Source organism: Carcharodon carcharias, chromosome 16 (assembly GCF_017639515.1).
Source record: "Carcharodon carcharias isolate sCarCar2 chromosome 16, sCarCar2.pri, whole genome shotgun sequence".
Taxonomy (NCBI): Eukaryota; Metazoa; Chordata; class Chondrichthyes; order Lamniformes; family Lamnidae; genus Carcharodon; species Carcharodon carcharias.
Window position 1 is genome coordinate 52,418,492 of NC_054482.1, and position 21,730 is coordinate 52,440,221.

General features: G+C 42.8%; 1 protein-coding gene across 15 annotated transcripts in view; it reads right to left on the bottom strand.

Moving 5' to 3' along the window:
- Window positions 1-17,523, bottom strand: part of dock7 (dedicator of cytokinesis 7) — a 183,625-nt gene extending 166,102 nt beyond the window's left edge. For 10 of the 15 annotated variants that reach the window (XM_041208324.1, XM_041208323.1, XM_041208322.1 and 7 more), the window contains exons 1-3: window positions 17,420-17,472; window positions 15,080-15,182; window positions 4,762-4,937 (exon numbers count right to left, since the gene is read on the bottom strand). In XM_041208324.1, the coding sequence (XP_041064258.1) occupies window positions 4,762-4,937; window positions 15,080-15,182; window positions 17,420-17,457 (317 nt within the window). In that variant the 5' untranslated portion in view covers window positions 17,458-17,472. Of the gene's footprint in view, window positions 1-4,761; window positions 4,938-5,047; window positions 5,163-15,079; window positions 15,183-17,419 lie in introns of those variants that run through there. The other 5 variants (XM_041208327.1, XM_041208326.1, XM_041208313.1 and 2 more) reach the window with 3 other exon arrangements.
- Window positions 17,524-21,730: the final 4,207 nt, after the last annotated feature.

A 21,730-nucleotide genomic window follows, 5' to 3' on the forward strand; every position in this document is an offset into this window, starting at 1 on the left:
TCCCCACCCTCTGCTGACTCTCCACAATGAGTCACATTCAGAGGCTCATCATCTGACTCAGACCTCACAGATGCCTCTTCTCCAGCAGTCTTCTGAGTGCCGGGGAGCTTGGCTAAACCCGACTCCTCCTGCTGCGGACACGTGTCCCTGTGGTGACCACCCGATTGTGAACCTGAGTCTGCTTTAGATCTAGATCCCACCGAGGTGTGTCTCTCTAAGCTGCTGCAGGGTGTGGGTAAGCGCTGTGACGGGTCTTCCAGGTTGCTATCTCCAGCTCTTCAATGGGGGAAGGTATCCTCTTCACTGGAGATGAGGACCTGGATGGAGTTGAAGGACTGCCTGGCTGAGGGTGTCGGTCGCTTGGCAGAGCTCCAGGTGAATCAGGAAGTAGAGATAATTAGTGCCTGGCAGCAGAGTCAAAAGCAGGAGAGAGAGCACTCACAGTTGCACTGAGGGAGGGATGATGTGATGCAGGATCCTCATGTGGGTGTTCGCCACCGACCTCACCATCGCTGCAAGCACAATCCATGTCCTCACCAGTCAGCACAATGGCACACTCCTCAAAATGAGTGAGGGGCCTAATGTGGGTCACTCCACCTCTGGTCTGGGACCTCTCCCTGCTGTTGTGAGCCAGCTTCTCCTTCATGAAAACAGATGGAGAGAGTGTGCACAGGCTGCATGGCACTGCATGTTTGTGTGATGAGCAAAGCCATGGACGGGATAAGGATGCGAGCTCCAGAAGATATAACCCTGATGGAGATGTGAGGATGTGTGTGAGAGTTAGTGGTGTTGCCCCTTGAGGTGTGAAATCCCTGTGGACGTGTGATGGGCTTTTGAGTGTGAGCTGAGAATGATTACTCCGGCGGAATGGGCGAGTGCATTCATCCTCTACCTGCAATGGACGGCTGACCTTTTCTGTGCTCCGGTGGCACTGACAGCTGCTGCCACTGCCTCCCAGGCTGGATTGGTGACTCTGGTGGACCTCCTGCAGCAAGAATGGTGGTGGAGGACATCGCAGTGGCCTTCCACTGCGTCCAGCAGGCGTCCTGGAGAGAGGCATCACTAAATTTGGGGTCTGCTGTCTTCTTTATTTTCGGGACCACCTGCCGCTTGGAGCAGACCTGGTCTGTAGACATGAAGCAGGCTGCGCTCTGGTGCGCTTTAAATATGGCACCCGGAGCAAGGAAGCGCTGAGGTCACAATGTGGCAGGCAAATCCAAGCTCGCCCACCAGCTATCCGGAGTGTTTCCCATGAATGCATTATTAATGAGGACACGCCGGGAATGGGACAATACGGTGCTTAAACCTGCCATTGCGGCCAGCGGGTAAAATGACTTTTTTCCTGCCTGCTATTGCACTTTGTGCAAATCTGGGATGATTCCACCCAGATAAAGTATCTCCAAGATCAATCCAGTGTCCTATAGTCCAGTCTCCTGGAAGTCCAAAGGACTCTCAACACTCAGTCAAGGAAGCCACATGCAAGTCGCCAGTTTTCACTGGGATGGTTACTGAAGGCATAAGAGACATGTATGAGTTTCACAAAATCAGGGAAACAGGACTAAATCTGCACTGCATTTAAATTATATACAAATGGGCAATTAAACATATCAAAGAGCTTCCCGCTGCTAATGGCTGCTAAAAACAGGATAACTGTTTTGTCACCTCCCTGCCACTGATTTAACCGTGAGCAGTCTGGCTTGCAACCTCATGTGCAATTCTCCGTGACCACCCACCATCTTACCCGCGTCAGTGGACTCCACAAAATCTAGCCCATAGAGTTAGTTTTCACATGTATGCTGATGGCAACCAGCTCGACCTCACCACCACCTTTCTCAATTCATCCATTGTTATGAGATTATAAGACTGCTTGTCCAAATCCAGTATTGGATGAGCAAATATTTTCTCCATTTAATTTTGAGAAGACCAAAGCCACTGTCTTTTCCCTAGCTACCAAATTCATCCCTCTCTCTGACAAGTGTCTAAGACTGATCCAAACGGTTATAAACCTCATTGTCATCTATAACCCAAGAACTGTGACCATATTACACAGCCATCACTATAACCACCTATTTCCACATCCGTAACACCAGACAATGCCGCCCGCATCATCCAAAACCTTCATCCATACCTTTGTTACGACCAAATTTGACTATTCCAGCGCAAGCCTGGTCAGCCTCCCACAATGCACCCTCATAAACTTGAGGTCATCTACAACTCCATGCCCTTATCCGCACCAAATCCTTCACTAGCACCCTTGTGGTCGCTGACCTACATAGGCTCACAGCCAAGCAACATCACAATTTTAAAATTTTCATCCTTGTTTTCAAATCCCTCCATGGCCTCACCCTCCTCCCTATCTCTGTAATTTCCTCCAGTCCTACAACCATCCAAGATACCGTGCACCTCTAATTCTGGCCTCGTGTGCATTCCTGATTTTAATTGCTCTGCTTTTGATAGCCATCCCTTCAGCTGCCTAGGCTCTAAGCTCTGGAAATCCCTCACTAAACGTCTGTGTCTTTTTAACTCCCTTTTCTTTTTTTAGACAATCCTTGAAACCCACCATTTTGACCAAATTTCTGGCCATCTGCTCTAATATCACCCTATGGCTCAGAGTCAAACTTCCTTATTAACACTCTAGTGAAGTGACTTGGGGCGATTTATTATGTTAAATATACTATATAAATACAAGTTGTTTTTAATGGCATGAAGTTGCTGTATTTGTGAGTTAAATATGAACTAAGCTCAGCATAGAAATTTAAGTCTTGACAATTCAAGTATAAGTACCCTTTTAACAACACAAAAAGTGTTAGTTTTTAACAATTAACCTCTCTGGTGCTGAAAATTAACTATTACAAATGCGGAGTCTCATTCTTTTAGGTATTAATTATTTTTTAAAAGTTTTTTTTTCATTTTTCCTTTCTGTCTTTTTCTCTCTCTCTTAAACCAATCTTTATTTCCCTCTCTTTATTTCTCATTTGTATTTGATTTGACATTGAATTTATCCACTTTAATTTATACATCCTGCTCAATACTTGTGCTATTAATTTCACAATCCACCAATCTGATTGGTTAAGATACACAGGTGCTTGCCCTGTCCACTCAGTTCCTAAATGCCATTTCCTTTGTTGGGCTGTTATCAGCTCGCACTTTCAGCAAATTATCATGCAAAAAAATGAAAAGACTTATACATGCAAGGGTAAGTTTAGCTAATGGCAGACACAGTTAGATACTCTGCCACAGCAAAATCTGAGCTTGTCTCTCCATTTCCCTTCAGAACTTGCTTCTCCCTTCGGTGCAACTACTGTATCTCCTAACTTTGTGTCATCTGCAACCTTGGACATCTAACTCTATTCCTTCATCAAAGTTATTAATAACTGATGTAAAGCCGAGGCCCCGGTACTGATCTATGTTACATCCCACCATTCAGAGAACATTTCCTTTATCCTTCCTCTCTGTCTCTTACCTACCAACCAATTGTCAAAACATGTAACAAGGTTAACTCCAATTCTGTGTGCTTTCATTTTTGTTAATAATCTCTTGTGTGGAACCTTATTGAAAATCTTTGGGAAGTTCATACAGACAACATAGATAGGTACTCTGTAACCACCATGCCAATGCCCTCTTCAAAATATTCAACAGGATGAATGTTGGCCTTAGCTCAGTGGGTAGCATCTCAACCCTGAATCACAAGGTTGTCAGTTTACATCCCACTCCAGAGAGTCGAGTACAAAAATCTAAGCTAACCATCCAGTGCAGCACTGAGAGAGTGTTACACTGTTGGAGGTACATTCCTCTGGATGAGATGCTAAACCAAAGTCCCATCTACTTTCTCAGGTAGATGCAAAAGATTCCATGGCACCATTTTGGAAAAGAGCAGGGGAGTTTATCCCCAGTGTCTTGGCCAATATTTATCCCTCAATCAAGAGCATTAAAAAAAAATGATCTAGTCATTATTACATTGATATTTGCAGGAGCTCGATGTGCACAAATTGCCAACTGTGTTTCCTACATTTCAGAAGTATTCATTGGCTGTAAAGAACTTTGGGACATCCCAGCAATCGTCAAAGACACTACAGAAATGCAAGTTTTTCTTTTCTAGATTATTCAGATACAACCTACCATCACAAATGTTTGATACTGGTTCAAATGCTCAGTCACTTTGTCTCTAATGATAAATTCCAGTAACTTCTGCACAACTGATGTTAAACTGGCAGATCTGTCATTACCTCGTTTCTCCCCTTCTCTTTAAATAAGCGAGTGGCTTTTATAGTTTTCCAATCCGAAGGCAATACCTGAATCTAGAGCGTCACGGAAAATTCTGACTAGCACATCTGCAATCTCCTTGCCAATTTCTTTTAACAACTGGTTAACCTATCTCAGTTAAACACCCAGTATTTCATTTGTTTGCCTTTTTTATTGCAGTTACACACTGGGTTGATGATTTTGTACACTGCAGGTGTATCCTTAAGATTGGCATACAATGAGCAAAAAGTTTCAAGTTCAGCTTGACAAAGTAGATTGCTTGTAACTCAGCCTACTCTCTTCTAATTAAGTTGTAGAAAGATAAAACAGAACAACTGAAATGTTGAAATTAAAACAGAAAATACTTGAAATGCATAACAAATCCATCAGCATCAACACCATTTATTATTTCAAATGGAACCATGCATATAACCAAGCTTATAACCTTTTTGTTTTAACACTTAAGATTACATCTGATCAAACTGCTTTGGTTTGCATAATTAGGAATTAACTTCTTACCTTTCTTCAGGGACAGCTTGCACTAGTGTTCGGCATTCTCTGGGGCTGTAGATAACTTCAATGTCATCCGGAGGGAATTCCAGTAAGTCCCTTAAGGGACCTGGATCAATTATAGGAGGGTGCATTAGCACATAATCCTCAAAGTCCACTGGATCCACCGCCTCAGTTAGTGGAACCTGGAAATCAGATATTTTCAGAATTTATTGTCCAAAATCTGCCCAAGTTAAATTGAATTAATTCCTTGCATAATTTATTTCACTGAAAGGTCTAGAAAAGTTTGTCCAACCTGCAGCCCATGTTGTGGCCCGCAAAGGCCCTCCATGTGGCCCGCAGACTGTTTGCTGAAAACGCCGGTAGGACTGGTCAGTGAGTTTGAAAATTTCTGCAGGAGACTGCTCCTCCAATCACAGCCTGTTTCTATCCCATGTTTGCTGTGGACCAGCTCACAACTGAACCTATAAGCAGCAAACAGCGGAGAGAACCAGACTATGATCAGAGGAACAGTGAACACTGGCAACTCTGGAGCACGCAGGGCCTTAGCTCACCACGCTCCCACCCCCCCTCATTCTGTATTGTATTCCAGAGCCTCACTTACTCTCTGAGAAAAGACATACCACCTAATATTCATACTATTCCTACTCTCTCATAGTAAATTAACCGATCCCACACTTGAGCTGTGCTCAAAAGGTGCCTATCAAAGAATCAGTGCAGAGATTAGGACATTTCAAATGTGGATAAGCGAACATTGCTCACACGATGGCTGATGCAGTGTAAAAAGTACAAAGCAGGAGTAAGTGAAAACACAAACAAGGAAATTGCAAAAGGTGGGACCTTACGGTATGTTATATATGAAAGATTGCTTAATTATAAAACAAGTTCATATATTAAGAAATGAAATCCAGGGTTAACATTATCACAAATTAATTTTATTAATGCAATATTAGCATTTATTTCAGCTCACAGTACACAACTTCGTAACTTGGTCCAATGAGAGAGTGATCTAAGGATTGAGCCAAATCTAGCACTTCATGAGAAAATCACCAATACAGCTTCAAAACTATAATTCAAATTCACAATTCTGCATTATATTCTGTTCCCAGTTTCAGGAAATGTGCAGAGTCAAACTTATTTATCAAACAAAAATCTAAACAGTTTCACAGTCGTCAAAAAGCCCTGGGAGTACAAGGGGTAAAAAATCCATCTCAGGCTTGGTGAAACTTTGCCAAATGCTTAGAGGTTATTGAGGGAACAACTCATTTCAAAAAGTTTACAGACATGCAGATCAATTCACAGCAAAGCTAAAAGAATTTCAAGGTTAAGTGAATGGGATTCACTGGTCCAGCTTGATTTAAGATCCTAGAATTACTGAGGTCATTATGTCCCTTCTTAGAGATGTTCAAAGAGGAAATAATATTTCCACAAAGAAAATCCTCCCTTCAGGAAATTAAGGATGTGATACTGTGCTCTGCTGATGGCTCAATAGTTTTAGGCAGTGAGTGGTGAGTCACACATATCAGCCAAGTTCAAGCTTTCTCTTCTGGTTTATAAGGAATTCGCTGTCAGCCAGGGCAGTGCTAAGTGTAGAGTTGCTGAAACTAGTCTGTAGCCTTGGGCTATGATGGCAATTAAAGGGGGGAAAGAATACTTGGCAATTGCTCCTATTCCCAAGCACTATCCTCTGACCCCTGGATAAATAAGACTATGGAGTTGAATGTGTAACTCAAAGACTGGTGTGGAAGAAATGGGTTTTGAATCATGGGGCATTGGCATCAGTACTGGCGAAAGTGGAAGCTGAACCACTGGGAAGGTCATCGCCTGAATTGTGCTGGAGCCCAGTGTTCTGGCAAGTCATATAACTAGGGAGGTAGAGAAGGCTTTAACTAAACTGTTGGTTTGGGGGGGGGGGGGGGTGTTAATGATCAAGTGAGGGAAGATGTGCTAAATTAAATGGAGAGGATAAAGCAAGAGAGCAAGGTAGCAATAAGGATAATAATAATCAAGAGTGTGACTGGAAAGGATAGAATGTACAAGCCTAAAGAGTGCGCCAGCACGTAAGCCCAGAGGTTGTAAAAATAGTGAAAAGACAGATCTAAAGGCTCTGTATCTGAATGCATGTGGCATCCGTAACAAAACAAATGATTGTTGGCTCAAGTAGAAATAAAAATGTATGCCCTGATAACCATTACAGAAGTATGGCTGCAAGCTGACAAAGGCTGGGACCTGAATAATCAAGAGTACATAACATTTCAGAAGGACAGGTAGCTAGTAAATGGCGGTGGGCTAGGTCTGTAATTAAGGGTACAATAATGAAAGATAGTACAATAGTGAGAGATTACCTTAGTTCTGAAGGTCAAAATGTAGAATCAGTTTAGGTAGAGATAAGGTAGAAATAGCAAAGATAAGAAACCACTTGTGGGAGTAGTTGATAGGTCCTCTAACAGCAACTACACTGTAGGACAGGATGGACAGGAAGAAATATTGGGGCTTGCAAGAAAGGTATGGTGATAATTATGGGTGATTTTAATCTACATAAAGTTGGATGAATCAGACTTGCAAAGATAGCCTGGAAGATGAGTTCATACAGTGGTTGGGACAGTTTCTTCGAGCAACACGTTCCTGAGCCAACCAAAGAGCAGGCTATTCTAGACCTGGTGATGTGCAATGAGAAAGGATTAACTAATGCCCGTATAGTAAAGGAGCCTCTAGATAGCAGTAATCATAACATGATTGAGTTTTACATTCAGTTTGAGCGAGAGAAGAGTGGGCCTAAGACTAGTATTTTAAACTTAAATAAAAGCAATTATAAGGGTATGAAGACAGGGGTGGCGAAATTGAACTGGGAAATTAAGTTAAGGGATAGGGCAGTAGAGATGCAGTGGAAGACATTTAAGGAGTTACTTAATAACAATCATCAAAGATACATTCCAGTAAGAAAGAAACATTCCAGGAGAAGGGTGCATCATTCATGCTAACTAAGGAAGTTAAAGATAGTTTCAAATTGAAAGAAAACAAGTACAATTCAGGGAAGATTAGCGGTAGGTCACAAGAATTTAAAAACCAACAAAGAATGACTAATAAAATAATGAAGGAGAAATTAGAGTATGAGGGAAAGCTAGCTAGAAATATAAAAACCAGATAGTAAGAGTTTCTATAGGTATTTAAAAAGGAAAAGCGTAACTAAAGTGAGTGCTGGTCCTCTAGAGAGAGAGTCTGGGGAATTAAAATAGGAAATAAGGAAATGGGGTTTGCATTGAACAAGTATTTTATGTCTGCCTTCACTGTAGAAGACACAAATATCCCAAAAATAATTGTAAATCAATATGTGAAAGGTAGGGAGGAACTTAAAACAATTACAAAATCCAAGGAAAGGGTACTGATAAAATTATTAAAACTAATGGCTGACAAATCCTCAGGTCCTGATGGACTTTATTCTAGAGTCTTAAAAGAAGTGGCAGCTGAGATAGTAGATACATTGATTTTAATTTTGCAAAATTCCCTTGATTCTGGAAAGGTGCCATCAGATTGGGAAAAAGCAATCCTAACTTCTCTATTCAAGAAAATGAGACAGAAAACAGGAAAATGCAGACCAGTGAGCCTAACATCTGTCAAAGGGAAAATGTTAGAATCTATTATTAAGAAGGTTATAGTTGGGCACTTAGAAAATCTTAATATAATCAGGCAAAGTCAACATGGCTTCGTGGAAGGGAAATCATGCTTGACTAATTTTGAGGAAGTAACATGCAAGGTGGATAAAGGGGAACCTGTAGATGTGGTGTACTTGGATTTCCAAAATGCATTTGACAAAGGCATTTGCTACATCAAAAGTTACTACATAAAATAAGAGCTCATGTTGTAGGGGGTTACCTATTAGCATGGATGGAGGATTGGTTATTTAACTGGAAATGGAGAGTGGGAATAAATAGGTCACCTTCAGTTGGCAAGAGGTAATCAGTGAAGTGCCATAGGGATCAATGCTGAGGCTTCAACTATTTACAAGAACCCAAGGAACCGAATGTATGGTTGCTAAATTTGCTGGTGACACAAAGATAGATAGGAGAGTAAGTTGTGAGGAGCACATAAGGAGCCTGCAAAGGCATATAGATAGGTTAAGTGAGTGGGCAAAAATTGGCAGATGGAGTATAACGTCGGAAAATGTGAAATTGTTAATTTTTGCAGGAAGAACAGAAAAATATTTAAATTGAGAGTGACTGCAGAAGTCTGAGATACTGAGGGATCTGGGTGTCCTGGTGCATGAATTGCAAAACGTTTGTATGCACAGTAAGTGATTAGGAAGACAAATGAAACATTGTTGTTTATTATAAAGGAAATAGAATGTAAAAGTAGGGGTGTCTTGCTACAATTACACAGGGCATTGATGAGAACATATCTGAAATACCATGTACAGTTTTGGTCTTCTTACTTAAGGAGGGATATACCTGCATTAGAAGCAGTAGAGAAGATTCACTTGTCTGATTCCTGGGATAAAAGGGTCATCTTATGAGGAAAGGTTGGACAAGTTGGGCCTGTATCCATTGGAATTTAGAAGTATGACGTGGTCTTATTAAAATATATGAGATCCTGAGGGCACTTGACAGGGTGGACACTGAAAGGATGTTTCCCCTTCAGGGAGAGACTAGAATGAGCGGACACATTTAAAAATAAGGGCTTCCCATTACAGGCGGAAATGAGGAGAATTTATTTCTCTCAGAGTCATTAGTCTGGGAATTCTCTTCCCCAGAGAGCACTGGAGTCTGGGTCATTGGCTATTTTTCAGGCTGAGATGGATTGATTCTTGACTGACAATGGAGTGAAAAGGCATAGGTGGTAGAGAGGAAAATAGAGGCCGCGTCAGATCAGCCACAACTTTATCAAATGGTGGAACTGACTAGAGGGGCCAAATGGTCTATTCCTGCTCCAAATTCATTTGTTTGTTTGCTCAAAAGTGCATACTTATGGACTCCATAAATAGAAACTTACTGTCTACAGCTCAATATAAACAAATTAAGTGAAGCACTGAGGTATAGTCAGTGTCTTTGGAACTGTAATGAAAGGTTGGACAGGCTTAGCTTGTATCCACGGGAGTTTAGAAGAGTAAAAGGTGACTTGATTGAAACATATAAGACCCTGAGGGGACTTGAAAGGATGGCTGTTTCCTCTTATGGGAGAATCTAGAACTAGGGGTCACTGTTTAAAAATAAGGAGTCACTCATTTAAAACAGAGATGAGAGGAAACTTTTTCTCTCAGAGGGTCGAGAGTCTTTAGAACTCTCTTCCTAAAAAGGCAGTGGAAGCAGTCTTTGAATATTTTTAAGGCAGAGGTGGATAGGTTCTTGGTAAGCAAGAGGGTGATAGGTTATCGGGGGTAGACAGGATGCAGATTTGAGGTTAATATCAGATCAGCCATGATCTTATTCAATAGTGGAGCAGGCTCGAGGGGCCAAAGGGCCTGCTCCTGCTCCTTACTCATATGTATGTTCATAACTAGTCAATGTCTTCAGAAGAGGAGAATAAGTTGGAGGAAGAGATTTTTAAAAAATTGAACACTATATGTTAGGATTAAATTAGATATCGCTGCACCATGAGATCACAGAAGTTGCGTCCTTTCAAAGTATGATAAAACAATTAGGTCACTATCATGTCTGTGCATGCAGGGGCTGTTTTAATAGGTGAATTAAGGTCTCCTGTTCATTAACTGCATTCTCTTAAGGGTCTGTGGTTTAGCATGACACTTTTTTTGTAGTGCACATGAAAACTATAAAGGTTCTGCTTATACTGCCATGCCTGTAAAGAACAGAAGTTGTTCCATTAAAAATGTTTCTTATGGGAGTTCTTTAGTGGTTGATTGCAGCTGAATACTAAATTAGACTGTACTACAGTCTACATTTGATACAAAGGTGAACTCCTGAGAATTGCTTGAGTTGTTAATTACTTTCAACATAATTAGCTACTTCAATAGTACTTACACATTTTCAAACACTTACAATACTATCATGTTAATAGTTTACTGCAGAAGCACTACTGCATCAAGCCCAGTTTGAAGGATTATTTACATTTCAGATTCAAAGAGCAGTTGTCTAATGGACAAGTTTCTGTTCTTGCACTGCAGAAGAGCTGCCTTGATGAATCAGTACTGCCAAGTGTATACTGAGGCATTACAGACCATGAAAGACAAAGGATCAAACCTTGCTCTATGCTAAATTAGTTGATATTAGCAGGAATGTTAATAGAGGCTCCACAATTCACCACAACACACGTGTCTAGGCAAGGAGATCGATCAGCTACAGTTCTTGGTCACTCTCCTGTGACATGATCCAATGATTTTTTTCCTGCACTCTGGTTAGGGAAAGATTATGCTTGGTTATGAAGCCATCCACGCTCAAATACCGACAGCCATTGGGCTGGATTTTCCCTTGGGCTTCAGAACCTCAACATTGAACCAAAAGCGGTCCCGAGGCCAGCCTTGCAATATTTGAGGCAGCCTCCAAAGTGGTTGCCTCCCTGTTCGCCATCCTTAGCAGCGTCCTGATGCTGAAGGGCCAGCGGCTCTAAAACCTCAGCAGTCCTACCAGGAGAGGTGGGTGCTGCTGGAGCAGGTGGGATCCATGGAGAAGCCTTTGCTGGCCAACATAGAAAGCTGTGAAGACTCTCGAAGCCACTGCAGACAACAGGATGGAGGAGAAACCCCTCCTAAGGCCTATTCACTGACCTGCTCACAGGAGGCCACCTCGATTAAGCCATAGCACAGTGAGAAGCCACTTGGCACTGGCTCAAAATGGCCCCTGAGGACTAGCTGGCTGCCCACCTCCACGGAGCGGACAGCCATTCTGATTCCCAGCCCACGCCTGGAGAAGTTACCCAGAGGTGAGAATGCATCAGGAAGCCGTTCATACACAGCTCTCCATTATTTTTCCAATTCCCCACCCCTACCTCCAAATCCATCTCCACGATGCCGGAAAATTCTAGGCCATTGTCTCAGCTCAACATGAAGAATGGCTAATAAAAGCAAAATATTCCGGAATGGCCAAATGGCCAAAGTGTAAGTGGTCTGCTGATGCCTATGAAACCATAATCCAGGACAGGTCATTGACCATCTTCAAGAGAAGAGGGAGAGAGATCCAATCAGACAATGGACAACTGGTTCTAGGAGTAGCTAATATCACAGATTATTAGGTCTAGGGTGTAGGCAGGTCTATTGATTCTTGCACAGTTACTTTAGCTGCATATAATACTGCAAACTAATTTGTACCACATTGCCCATTCAGCCTTGAGAGCACCATGAAGTGCTTTCAGTCCAACCTCAAATATAATTTAGAACAAAAACAAAAATATCTGGAAAAACTCAGGTCTGACAGCATCTGCGGAGAAGGATACAGTTGACATTAACCGTATCCCTCTCCGCAGATGCTGTCAGACCTGAGTTTTTCCAGGTATTTTTGTTTTTGTTCTAGATTTCCAGCATCCGCAGTATTTTGCTTTTATCTCAAATATAATTTAGTCATCTTTATTCATGAAATTACAACCGTGCCCACTCTTGAACATAAAACAAATGCAGGGGTTTTGGAGTTATCCAATGCAATTGAGGTTCCAATGCTTGCAGGATGTGTGGGTTCATCTCAATGTTCCCATTTCAGTATCACTATTGTAACAAGGTATTAAGGAGAAAGTTCAGCAAGATACCAGCATATCTGTTAACCTCTCAATAGCACACTTGGTCTCTAGCAGGTATCTGGGAGCAACTGGCCACACCATCCTCTTAGTCAGCAATAAAGCAAAGCATTTCATAGCCTCAAATCAAGAATAAGCTTCAAATGTAGACAGTGGTTTTCTTGCACTAAATTTATTCTTTTTAAATGCGTCATACAACAATTTTCACAATGATGTGGCTGCAGTGGTGCTTATCAACAAAGAGATTTCATAGAAAATTTCTTAACCACATATCTCAACTGGCAAGTGGATTTTTGCTTTAGGTGCCTATAATCAAAAGTAATTTTAAATTTAATGGAAACCAAATCAAAAATCTAAATTCTGGAGCACTGCGTATATTATCCATGGCAATCCTTTGATCATGAGCCACAATAAATTACTTCTTCCTCTCCTCTCCGATTTCACATCTATCATTCTCTTTACATTCATGATCATCAACCAGTGTTTCTTCATTGTTTTATTTAGAATCTGATTCTACGGTTTATTTCAACTTTTAAAAGCAGATTTCTAAATGGGGAAGTAATCAAAGTCATAGTAAGACAAATCCTGAAAAATAGGGCTTGATTTAGGTTTTAAAAATATAATTTCCATGGTTATATTGAGGGAAACAAAGCCAGGGAATTTAACCGTTTACTTTGGTCATCCATTCAGCGTGGAACACTCCTAGGTTTTACTGGTTACATGAAGGTAAAATTCTCTTGACAAAAAACTCAAGAGCATTGATCCATGCTCCAATTCTCATCTTTCTAAGCCTGCTTCCCTCCACATATAATGACCACTCCCACTTTCCAATAACAAAGCAACCATATGTTATTACACTGGCCCGGATTTTGCAATAGTAATGGCATCAAAACTGTCATCTTTCGCTGTCATCACTCCTCTGAAAATCAGAGTAAATTATGTAATCCAGACATGAGCAATTAAAAACAGAAATCTAGAAGTTGCTTTCAGTGATTCAGTGCTTCTCCATAGGGTGTGCTGTTGAAGTACTGTAACAATTATTTCAACTTTCACAATATTGTTTGCTGCAAAAACATTATACTGCAAAAACATTATACCTTGCTGAATAAGCTATAATTTCAAGATATAATTTAATTTGTATTAACTTCATAATTACTGCTGAATAATATTTCTAGCCCTAAAAATCTAATTTGTGGAATTGTCAAATTTCCCCATTATGATAAAGAAATTCACACATTTTTAATTTTTTTTAAAAACTTTGATATTTCAGCTTCTGCCTTATGAGTATCCCGAATATGACCCAATCTTTATTTTGCTCTCCGGAGAAGTATATTAAAAAGTGAAGCATAAGTGAAGTTTTTCACCTCCTGCTGTGCTGTCTACAAGAATTCTTCACTGTGGTCGGCTTCTTACCCTGTTTGATGACATCATTGTTGCTGAACACCCGGAGATCAATAAAGGTGAAATCCACACCACAGAGATCTTTGTGGGCAGCTTTTTTCGAAGTCAGTGGCGAGCGCCATCGCTTCGCCACTGACCACAAAACAAAGGCCATTAAGACAAACACCTGAAATACGTAGAACAAACACAAAGCAGACAGCTTCAACACACCAATCATCAATCAAAAATAGAAAAGGTTGGAAACAGATCACTTAGCATCGGTAGAGTTGAAAGGACAGGTTACTATATCCTTCTTCAGACAGAAAGAAATTTGATTAAAATTCTTGTTTGTTTTTATACAAAACAGAGATAGACATTTGGCAAGACAATCATCCAAATTTCATTTGGTCTCCCAGTGTAGGGCAGCAGCGGATATAACATACGGCATTATTTATCTTCCAGTACTGACAAATTTTAAGCACTCTATTCGCTTTTCATTGCTGACTGACCTACTTTTGTTTCCACCTTTACTTTAATTTATAATTTTAAGTTTTTCATTTCACTAATTATTTATTTGGTTGTGGGAAGTTTGATTGTATTGTATTCAATTTCATTACCACTTCTCCACAAACCAGTATCAAACATTAACCAATGACAAGCAGGATATAAGAAAGCCAGCTTCTATAAGGAACTGGTCAATTTCCTCTCGTCATTCTTTTTGTTTTCTCCCTCAGGGAACAATGGTCATGTAGTGATCTATAGGATCAAAAACATAAAGGGTTACACTGTATTAAATGCAGTCAAGTTTTCTTCCTCCCCTGAAGACTCAATTTCATGCTTGGTAAGGTTACATGGATTTTGGCCACCCACTGGTACCTCAGCTAAGTGTCCTCTTCATGCTGAAATCTTGACAGTGACTATCAATAGGCTATTTGACTGTATACGTCATTACAGCTGAGCCCAATTCTGACCTCCTCCAACTTCCACACAGCAGTGTTTTACAGCAAAGGATGGCTATATAGCAAATTAGGAGCAGGAGTGCTGAAGATGGTTACTGAAACCCGACTGGTGTCTTGACAGAGGATCAATTAGCACATATCTGAGATTGAATTTAGGACTGTTCTCCTGTGTGGCTCAGCTCCACTCTGCATAGCATGATTAATAACTGGGTCATCCAGAAAACATCAGAATTAACAAAAAGGCTTCTTTATCAAGCACAAGTAAAGTTCAACAATCTATGAACATTCTAAGATATATTTAAAAATTAACTTACTGAATGGTGAGAAATATTTGCTCCAACATTGAGGTTTTTGAGCAGCTGTGGCGAACTGCCATATTGTCCAGAGATCTGCTTCCTTACTTCAGCTGCCACAGTCCTACAGAGAAAAAAGTATTTTACTTCAGAGTATTGTATCAGGAATCTCAAGCACTCTGCACTGTGTCTAGGTTTAATTAAGAACACATCAACACTCCTGCCAGAGTTCTACAATACTATGTGAGGGTAACATTAGAACTTACACTATGAAATTTGACCTGTGGAGTATTCAGGCCCATGTATATAAAACAAGGGCACTGTGTAGCGCTTTTTACAATATTTATCAACTTCATTCCAGAGACTAAACAGTGAAGGTTTGCAAATAAAACACTGAACGTAGGAGCAAGGTGACTTGGAATTCTAAACAACTGAATTATTAACATGTGGGATAATGCAAAAATGAAAAAAAAGTTTTACTATTGAAATTAACCATAATGTACAAGAAATTATTTGTGATGCTCATGCTTTTCTGCTGAAAACCAATGACTACTAAATGCCTTTGACGGCTCTGGGATAAATGCATTCCCAAAGTGGTGTTGAGTCATGCCAACTGAGAACATTGTAGGTTTGAGTCTGCTCTGTGGTGAATTAACTGATCTTAGACTGGGTGTCAAAAGAAGTACGCTGAGTGGGAGATATTGAGACTTTGATCTCAATAGCTGTATGGAAAAGATGTAACATTGGATTATGGAAATGTTTTGCTGCCCTCTACCCAACTAATTTCTATCAGCTTTATTTGGACAAAATCGTTCTCCTGACATTTAGTCATCATTAGAATTATCAAACAAAATTGTGAATTTTGATGTTAAAAGCTGTTAAATGAGTTGCATTCAAGCAATATCAGACTTGCCAGAATTAGAAGAACCTTTAAATCAGTGATGCATGATGAGAACAGGATGTGTCAGGACAGAAAGTGTAGCTCAAGTGGACCATTCAAGTTTTGACTAACACCTCTCCTGGGTTCTAGGGTTTGCTGCAGACACCACAAAGGAAATCCAGCAGCTACAATCTCAATGGTCAGTAATGCTGATACCTATGGAGTTACCGCAAAAACTGCAATACTTATAAATTTCTAACTGCGTGGTGTAAAATGCCATCTTTGTATAATCACCTTTGTCCTGACTATATTTTGGTGTTTTTAAATCACTTTTGCAATATAAAATTCAAATAAAAGGTTCATTTCCATAGATCCTTAATGTGCATTGTAGATTCTATTTCTTCCCAAAATTAAGTTACATTTCTGAAAAAAAACTTTTAAACATTATAACTCATGAATATTTAAATTGTTTAAGTCTTTTAAAAGCTCGAAATCAAATATTTTAAAATGCATAAAAATATTTATTTTTATGCATAGAAGCAGCATGAATTATAATTGGTACAGGAAAGATTTTCTTCAATCAAAAGAACATAAATTTTAACAAACTGCAGTGGAATTAGCAATGCCAGCGAGATTTAATGTGTAAGATTCCATTCTGGACTTCAAATTTCTTAAAAATTATTTAAAATCGGCCCAAGGTGACTCTTAAATTATCGCACCGTGAGTGTGTAAATCCCAATTTTAATAGTTTAATTACATATTTACGCTTCAATCTTAGTTGTACGAGTTTCCCTGTGTACAACGTAGTAGCACTGAATGCACAAATGGTGGAAAGCAGAACCGGGATCGAACGCATCACAGTGTTTGCACCATCTACAGTACTTGTGTTTCGTTTTTTAACATAACGTACACTATTTATAGACGTCACATTGAATTTTATAATATTTAGCATACAATAAAGGTGATTGCACCGAGTTATCGTGGTACTCTCTCTCTCTAGCATTATACCATATTGCATCTGGATTGCAGATTACATTTGGCACTGTATCATTAAGTACACAATATAGATTATATCCCATCATTAAGCTGCGCTTTCTGTCACTATATTACACAATATCTCCTCACATTAGTGGTTTGTATTGTGAATGTTACTATTGTATTAGATGTTAGTGCATAGTATTTAAAACTATCCGGATTTATTGCAATCATTTTAGGATTCTGCGAGGTATCATGTTCAGTCACTTATTTTATTAATTATATTCTGCATTGTAGGTATACTTTATTAGTTGCAGCAAATTCACATTACGCCTGTACTGCACTGCCTTGTGCCCAATGCAGGATTTATATTCGCTCCTATGGAGGCACAAAGCGGGGTCGGATCAAGCTGGACAGTCGGAGGCGCTCAGGCCTCCGCTACCCACCACTCACTATTCAGGGAGGAGCCGTGCTTCTGCAGAGCGGACCGGAGGAAGATCTTTTACCTGCTGATTTTCTGCGCGAAGGCGCGGCGCTCGGCCATTTGTACCGGGAGAAAAAGGAGTGAGTAGGGCGGCGGCGGCGGCGGCAGAAATCAGAGCCCTCGGCCGTAATACACCGGAGACTGGGGCCCTCGGCCGTAATACACCAGAGACTGGGGCTTTATGCCGTAACACACCGAAGACTGAGCCCCCTAGCGTAATACGCCGAAGACTGGGCCTCCTTGCGTAATACACAGAAGACTGGGCCCATTCTGTAATACACCGGAGACTGGGGCCCTCTGCCGTAATACACAGGAGACTGGGCCCTCTGCTGTAATACACCGAAGACTGGTGCCCAATACCGTAATACACCGAAGTCTGGGAGCCTCAACCGTAATATGCCAGAGACTGAAGCAACTATCGTAATGGCTGCAAGTGTGAAAGTAAGTGACGGTATCTCCTTGGCCTTCTTTCATTGCTTGGCAATGTTGCACTTCTGAAAGGTAAAGGTGTAAAGATAAAGTTGTGGTGAGGAGTGAGGAGAAATTAAGAACTGCATGCTTACGCCATGTGCAACTTGTAAATCAGAAGAAAATGTGAGATGAGCAGGGGACAGACCTTCATCGCGTTTCTGCCAGAGAAAGAGCAATGGCTATAACCAGTCGAACTCCTTACCATGGGGTACCTAACACCATCCGAGTCATGGTGAAGGGTAGTGAGCAAGGAACAGGAATGGATAGGACCTTCTTCACCAAGAGGATCCTATTCAAGCTGTGTGCTTTCGAGGCTGCGGAGGATTCCCCCAGCGCTGGATTTTTTGATGTGACTTTCAAGCAAGTGGCAGCTTGTGTCAAACTCCTGAAGGTGTTTGAGGAAAAGAAAGACCTGCCAGAAATGAAGATCCTGACGGCGGAGCCGCTCTTTGCTTTGCCTTTGCAACGATGGGTTGCGACGGTGCATCTGTACAACCCCTACGTCCCTGTCGCTGACGTGCTCACCTTCCTTACCAGGTACTTCGATAAGGTTGGGAGCTGCACTGCGGTTAGAGATGATTTGGGGATCTGGACATGTAAACACCAGATTAAGGTAACGCTCAAGACCGACGGTAAGGGAGCCGTTTTCCACCCCCCTTCCACATTCGCTATCGGGGGAAGCCGTGGCTACCTGGTCTACGCTGGGCAACCCAAACTTTGTCGCTCATGCGGCAAGTCTGGTCATGTGGTGGCCAACTGCAGTGCCGTCCTCTGCAAGAACTGCAAACAGGAAGGGCACCAGACAAAAGACTGTAAACAGGCTAAGTGCTGCAACCTGTGTGGCGAGGCAAGTCACCTCTACAAGACCTGCCCCAAACGTTGCCGTACTTATGCACAGGCAGCCAAAGCCAACGAGGGGGAAGCAGAAGAAATGCCTCGTGTCACTCCAACCACCAAGGCCCCCAGGGAGAACAACGGGACAAAGGAGGACACAGAGAGAAACAAGGTGGAGGAAAAGATTGGGGCAACAGATGGCCAACCAACAGCACTGCCCCCTGAACCTCCCACTCCTCAGGAGAGCGAATCAACGGAGGAGGAGGAGGCAACAGTGGGAAAGCAGCAGGGGGAGTGGCAGCTGGTGAAGAGAGCCAAAAGGAAGAAGGGGCTAAAAAGAAACCAAGCCACTTCCCAGACAAGAGTCAAGAGGCGTCTCCTATCCGACACAGATAACAAGAGCAGCAGCTCTTCGGACGAAGAAGGGCCAGGGCGGCACCAGCAGAAGAAGCGGCAAAACGCTAGGGAGTTGGAGGATGAGACACCCGAGCTCCAGAACACTGGAGACAATGAAGAGACCAGCGCACCCCAACTTTGCCCACAACCCGAAGAGGCCAGTGCACCACAACCCCAGGAATCTGGGAACAGTGAGGCACTCAGCGCACCCCAGCTCCGGGAAGCCGGGAGCAGCAACGCCCCAGAGGGGGAGAGGATTGGAGAAGCTTCTCCAACAGAGGACATTTCAAACCCCGCTCTCTGCACGGACCCCCAGATGCCACCCGAGCAGAACACCGCCAATGGGGAGGTTCAGGATGCCTTCCTCAGCCCATCCAAAGTGAAGCAATTTGAGCACATTACGGGCATGAAGGAGCAGACCAAAGGTCTGGAACTCTCAGAGACAACAGGTTTGGTAAGCGACTAACTGCTTTAAAATGGGTGTAAAGATTGTATCCATAAATGTGCGTAGCATTAAATCTACTACGCGATGTGTTGCGACCTTGGATTACCTTGCCAAGGTCAAAGCTGACCTGTTGTTTCTGCAGGACTGTGCGATACCGCACCTCAGCTCCTACAGGCAATGGTCACGATGGTGGTCCCATGGGCCATCGATCTGGTCGGGAGGAAACAACTCTCGTTCCTCCTGCCTGGGTATTCTGCTGCGGGGAGGCAACTTCACTGTCTCCCAGGTTAAGGAAGCGGTGGGCGGGCGCCTCCTTGTAGCAGACGTAATGTACAAGAATGCTCCACTCCGGTTAATTAACGTCTACGCCCCGTCACAAGGGGCTGAGTGGCTGGAGGTTTTTCAGCAGCTCCCACTGCTGCTGGTGACCTCCAGACTGGTCATTCTGGGCGGTGACTTCAACTGCATCATCGATGCAGCTGGACGATCCGGCAGGGCCGAAAGCAGATTGAACGCTACGTCCAGATCCCTGATGGAAACAGTAAAGGATGCCAAGCTGCATGACATCTTCAGCAACCCTGCAAACGGAGCGCAGCGTAGATACACCTGGTCGCGGCCTAACGGGTCCGTCTGTTCCAGGATAGGTTTCCTGTTTGTGTCCCGTGCATTCACAGTCAGATCCACCGACGTCAAGCCGGTGTTCTTCTCTGACCACTGCCTCCTACTGGCTGACTGTCACTTAGAGAAGGACCAGAGGGTTGGCAGGGGGGCATGGAAGCTAAACGTGAAACTGCTGACCCCAGAGAACATTGAGGAGCTCAAGAGGGATTACAAAGGTTGGAGAACCATGAAACCCCACTTTGAGTCACTGACACACTGGTGGGAAGCAATCAAGGGAAACATCAAGAGGTTTTTCATCCTCAAAGGCACCCAGAAAGCTAGAAAGGAACAGAGGGAAATGTCCCGACTCCAGAAAAACATGCAGAATCTGCTCCGGCTGCGGTCGATGGGGGTCGATGTCAAGGAGGAACTCCAGGAGGTGAAGAGCCAGCAAGCCTCGCTCTTTGCCTCGGAGATCATCTTCTGTTCCAGAATCCGCTTCGTGGAGCAGGACGAGACGTGCTCACGTTTCTTCTTCCAAAAGGTACGCAGAGAGAGCTCTGTGATCAGCAGCCTGAAGGAAGAAGATGGCTCAGTAAAGTCATCACAGTCCGACATTTTGAGGATCAGCAAATCTTTTTATGCCAGATTGTATGACATGAAGCCCACAGACAGCACGGCCTCCCAGTCCTTCCTGTCCTCTATCACGGAGGTCTTAGACGACAGCACACGGGAGAGTCTGGACAAAGCGCTAACTCCTGACGAACTGACTGAGGCCCTTGAGTCCTTCGAGAAGAGTAAAACTCCCGGAAGCGACGGCTTGCATTCGGCTCTGTGGGACTTGATCGGCCCGGACCTGCTAGAAGTGTACGAGAGTATGCTCCTGGCCGGCAGTATGTCAGAATCCATGGGGAAAGGCATTATCACCCTCATCTACAAGCACAAGGGGGAAAGGGAGGAAATTAGAAATTGGCGACCCATTTCACTGTTGAATGTGGACTATAAGATTCTGTCCAAGGTCATCGCCAATCGGGTCAAATCCGCTCTGGAATTGGTGATTCACCCTGACCAGACCTGCACTGTGCCGGGCAGGAAGATCTCTGACAGCCTCGTGCTGCTCAGGGATACGATTGCCTATGTGCAGAACATGGGTGTGGACACCTGCCTCATTAGCCTGGATCAGGAGAAGGCCTTTGACAGAATATCGCACACCTATATGGTGGATGTGCTCTCCAAAATGGGGTTTGGGGAGGGAATTCGCAATTGGATCCAACTGCTCTACACTAACATCAGTAGTGCAGTCTCAATCAATGGGTGGGAATCAGATAGCTTTCCTATTAAACCTGGAGTCAGGTAGGGCTGCCCTCTCTCGCCTGTTCTTTTCGTGTGTTGCATAGAACCCTTTGCTGAGTCCATCAGGAAGGATCCGGGCATAAGAGGAGTGACGATCCCAGGCAGTGGAGGCACTCAGGTCAAAGCCTCCCTGTAGATGGACGATGTCGCCGTTTTCTGCTCGGATCCGCTGTCGGTGCACAGACTTATCCACATCTGCGACCAGTTCAAACTGGCCTCAGGAGCCAAGGTAAA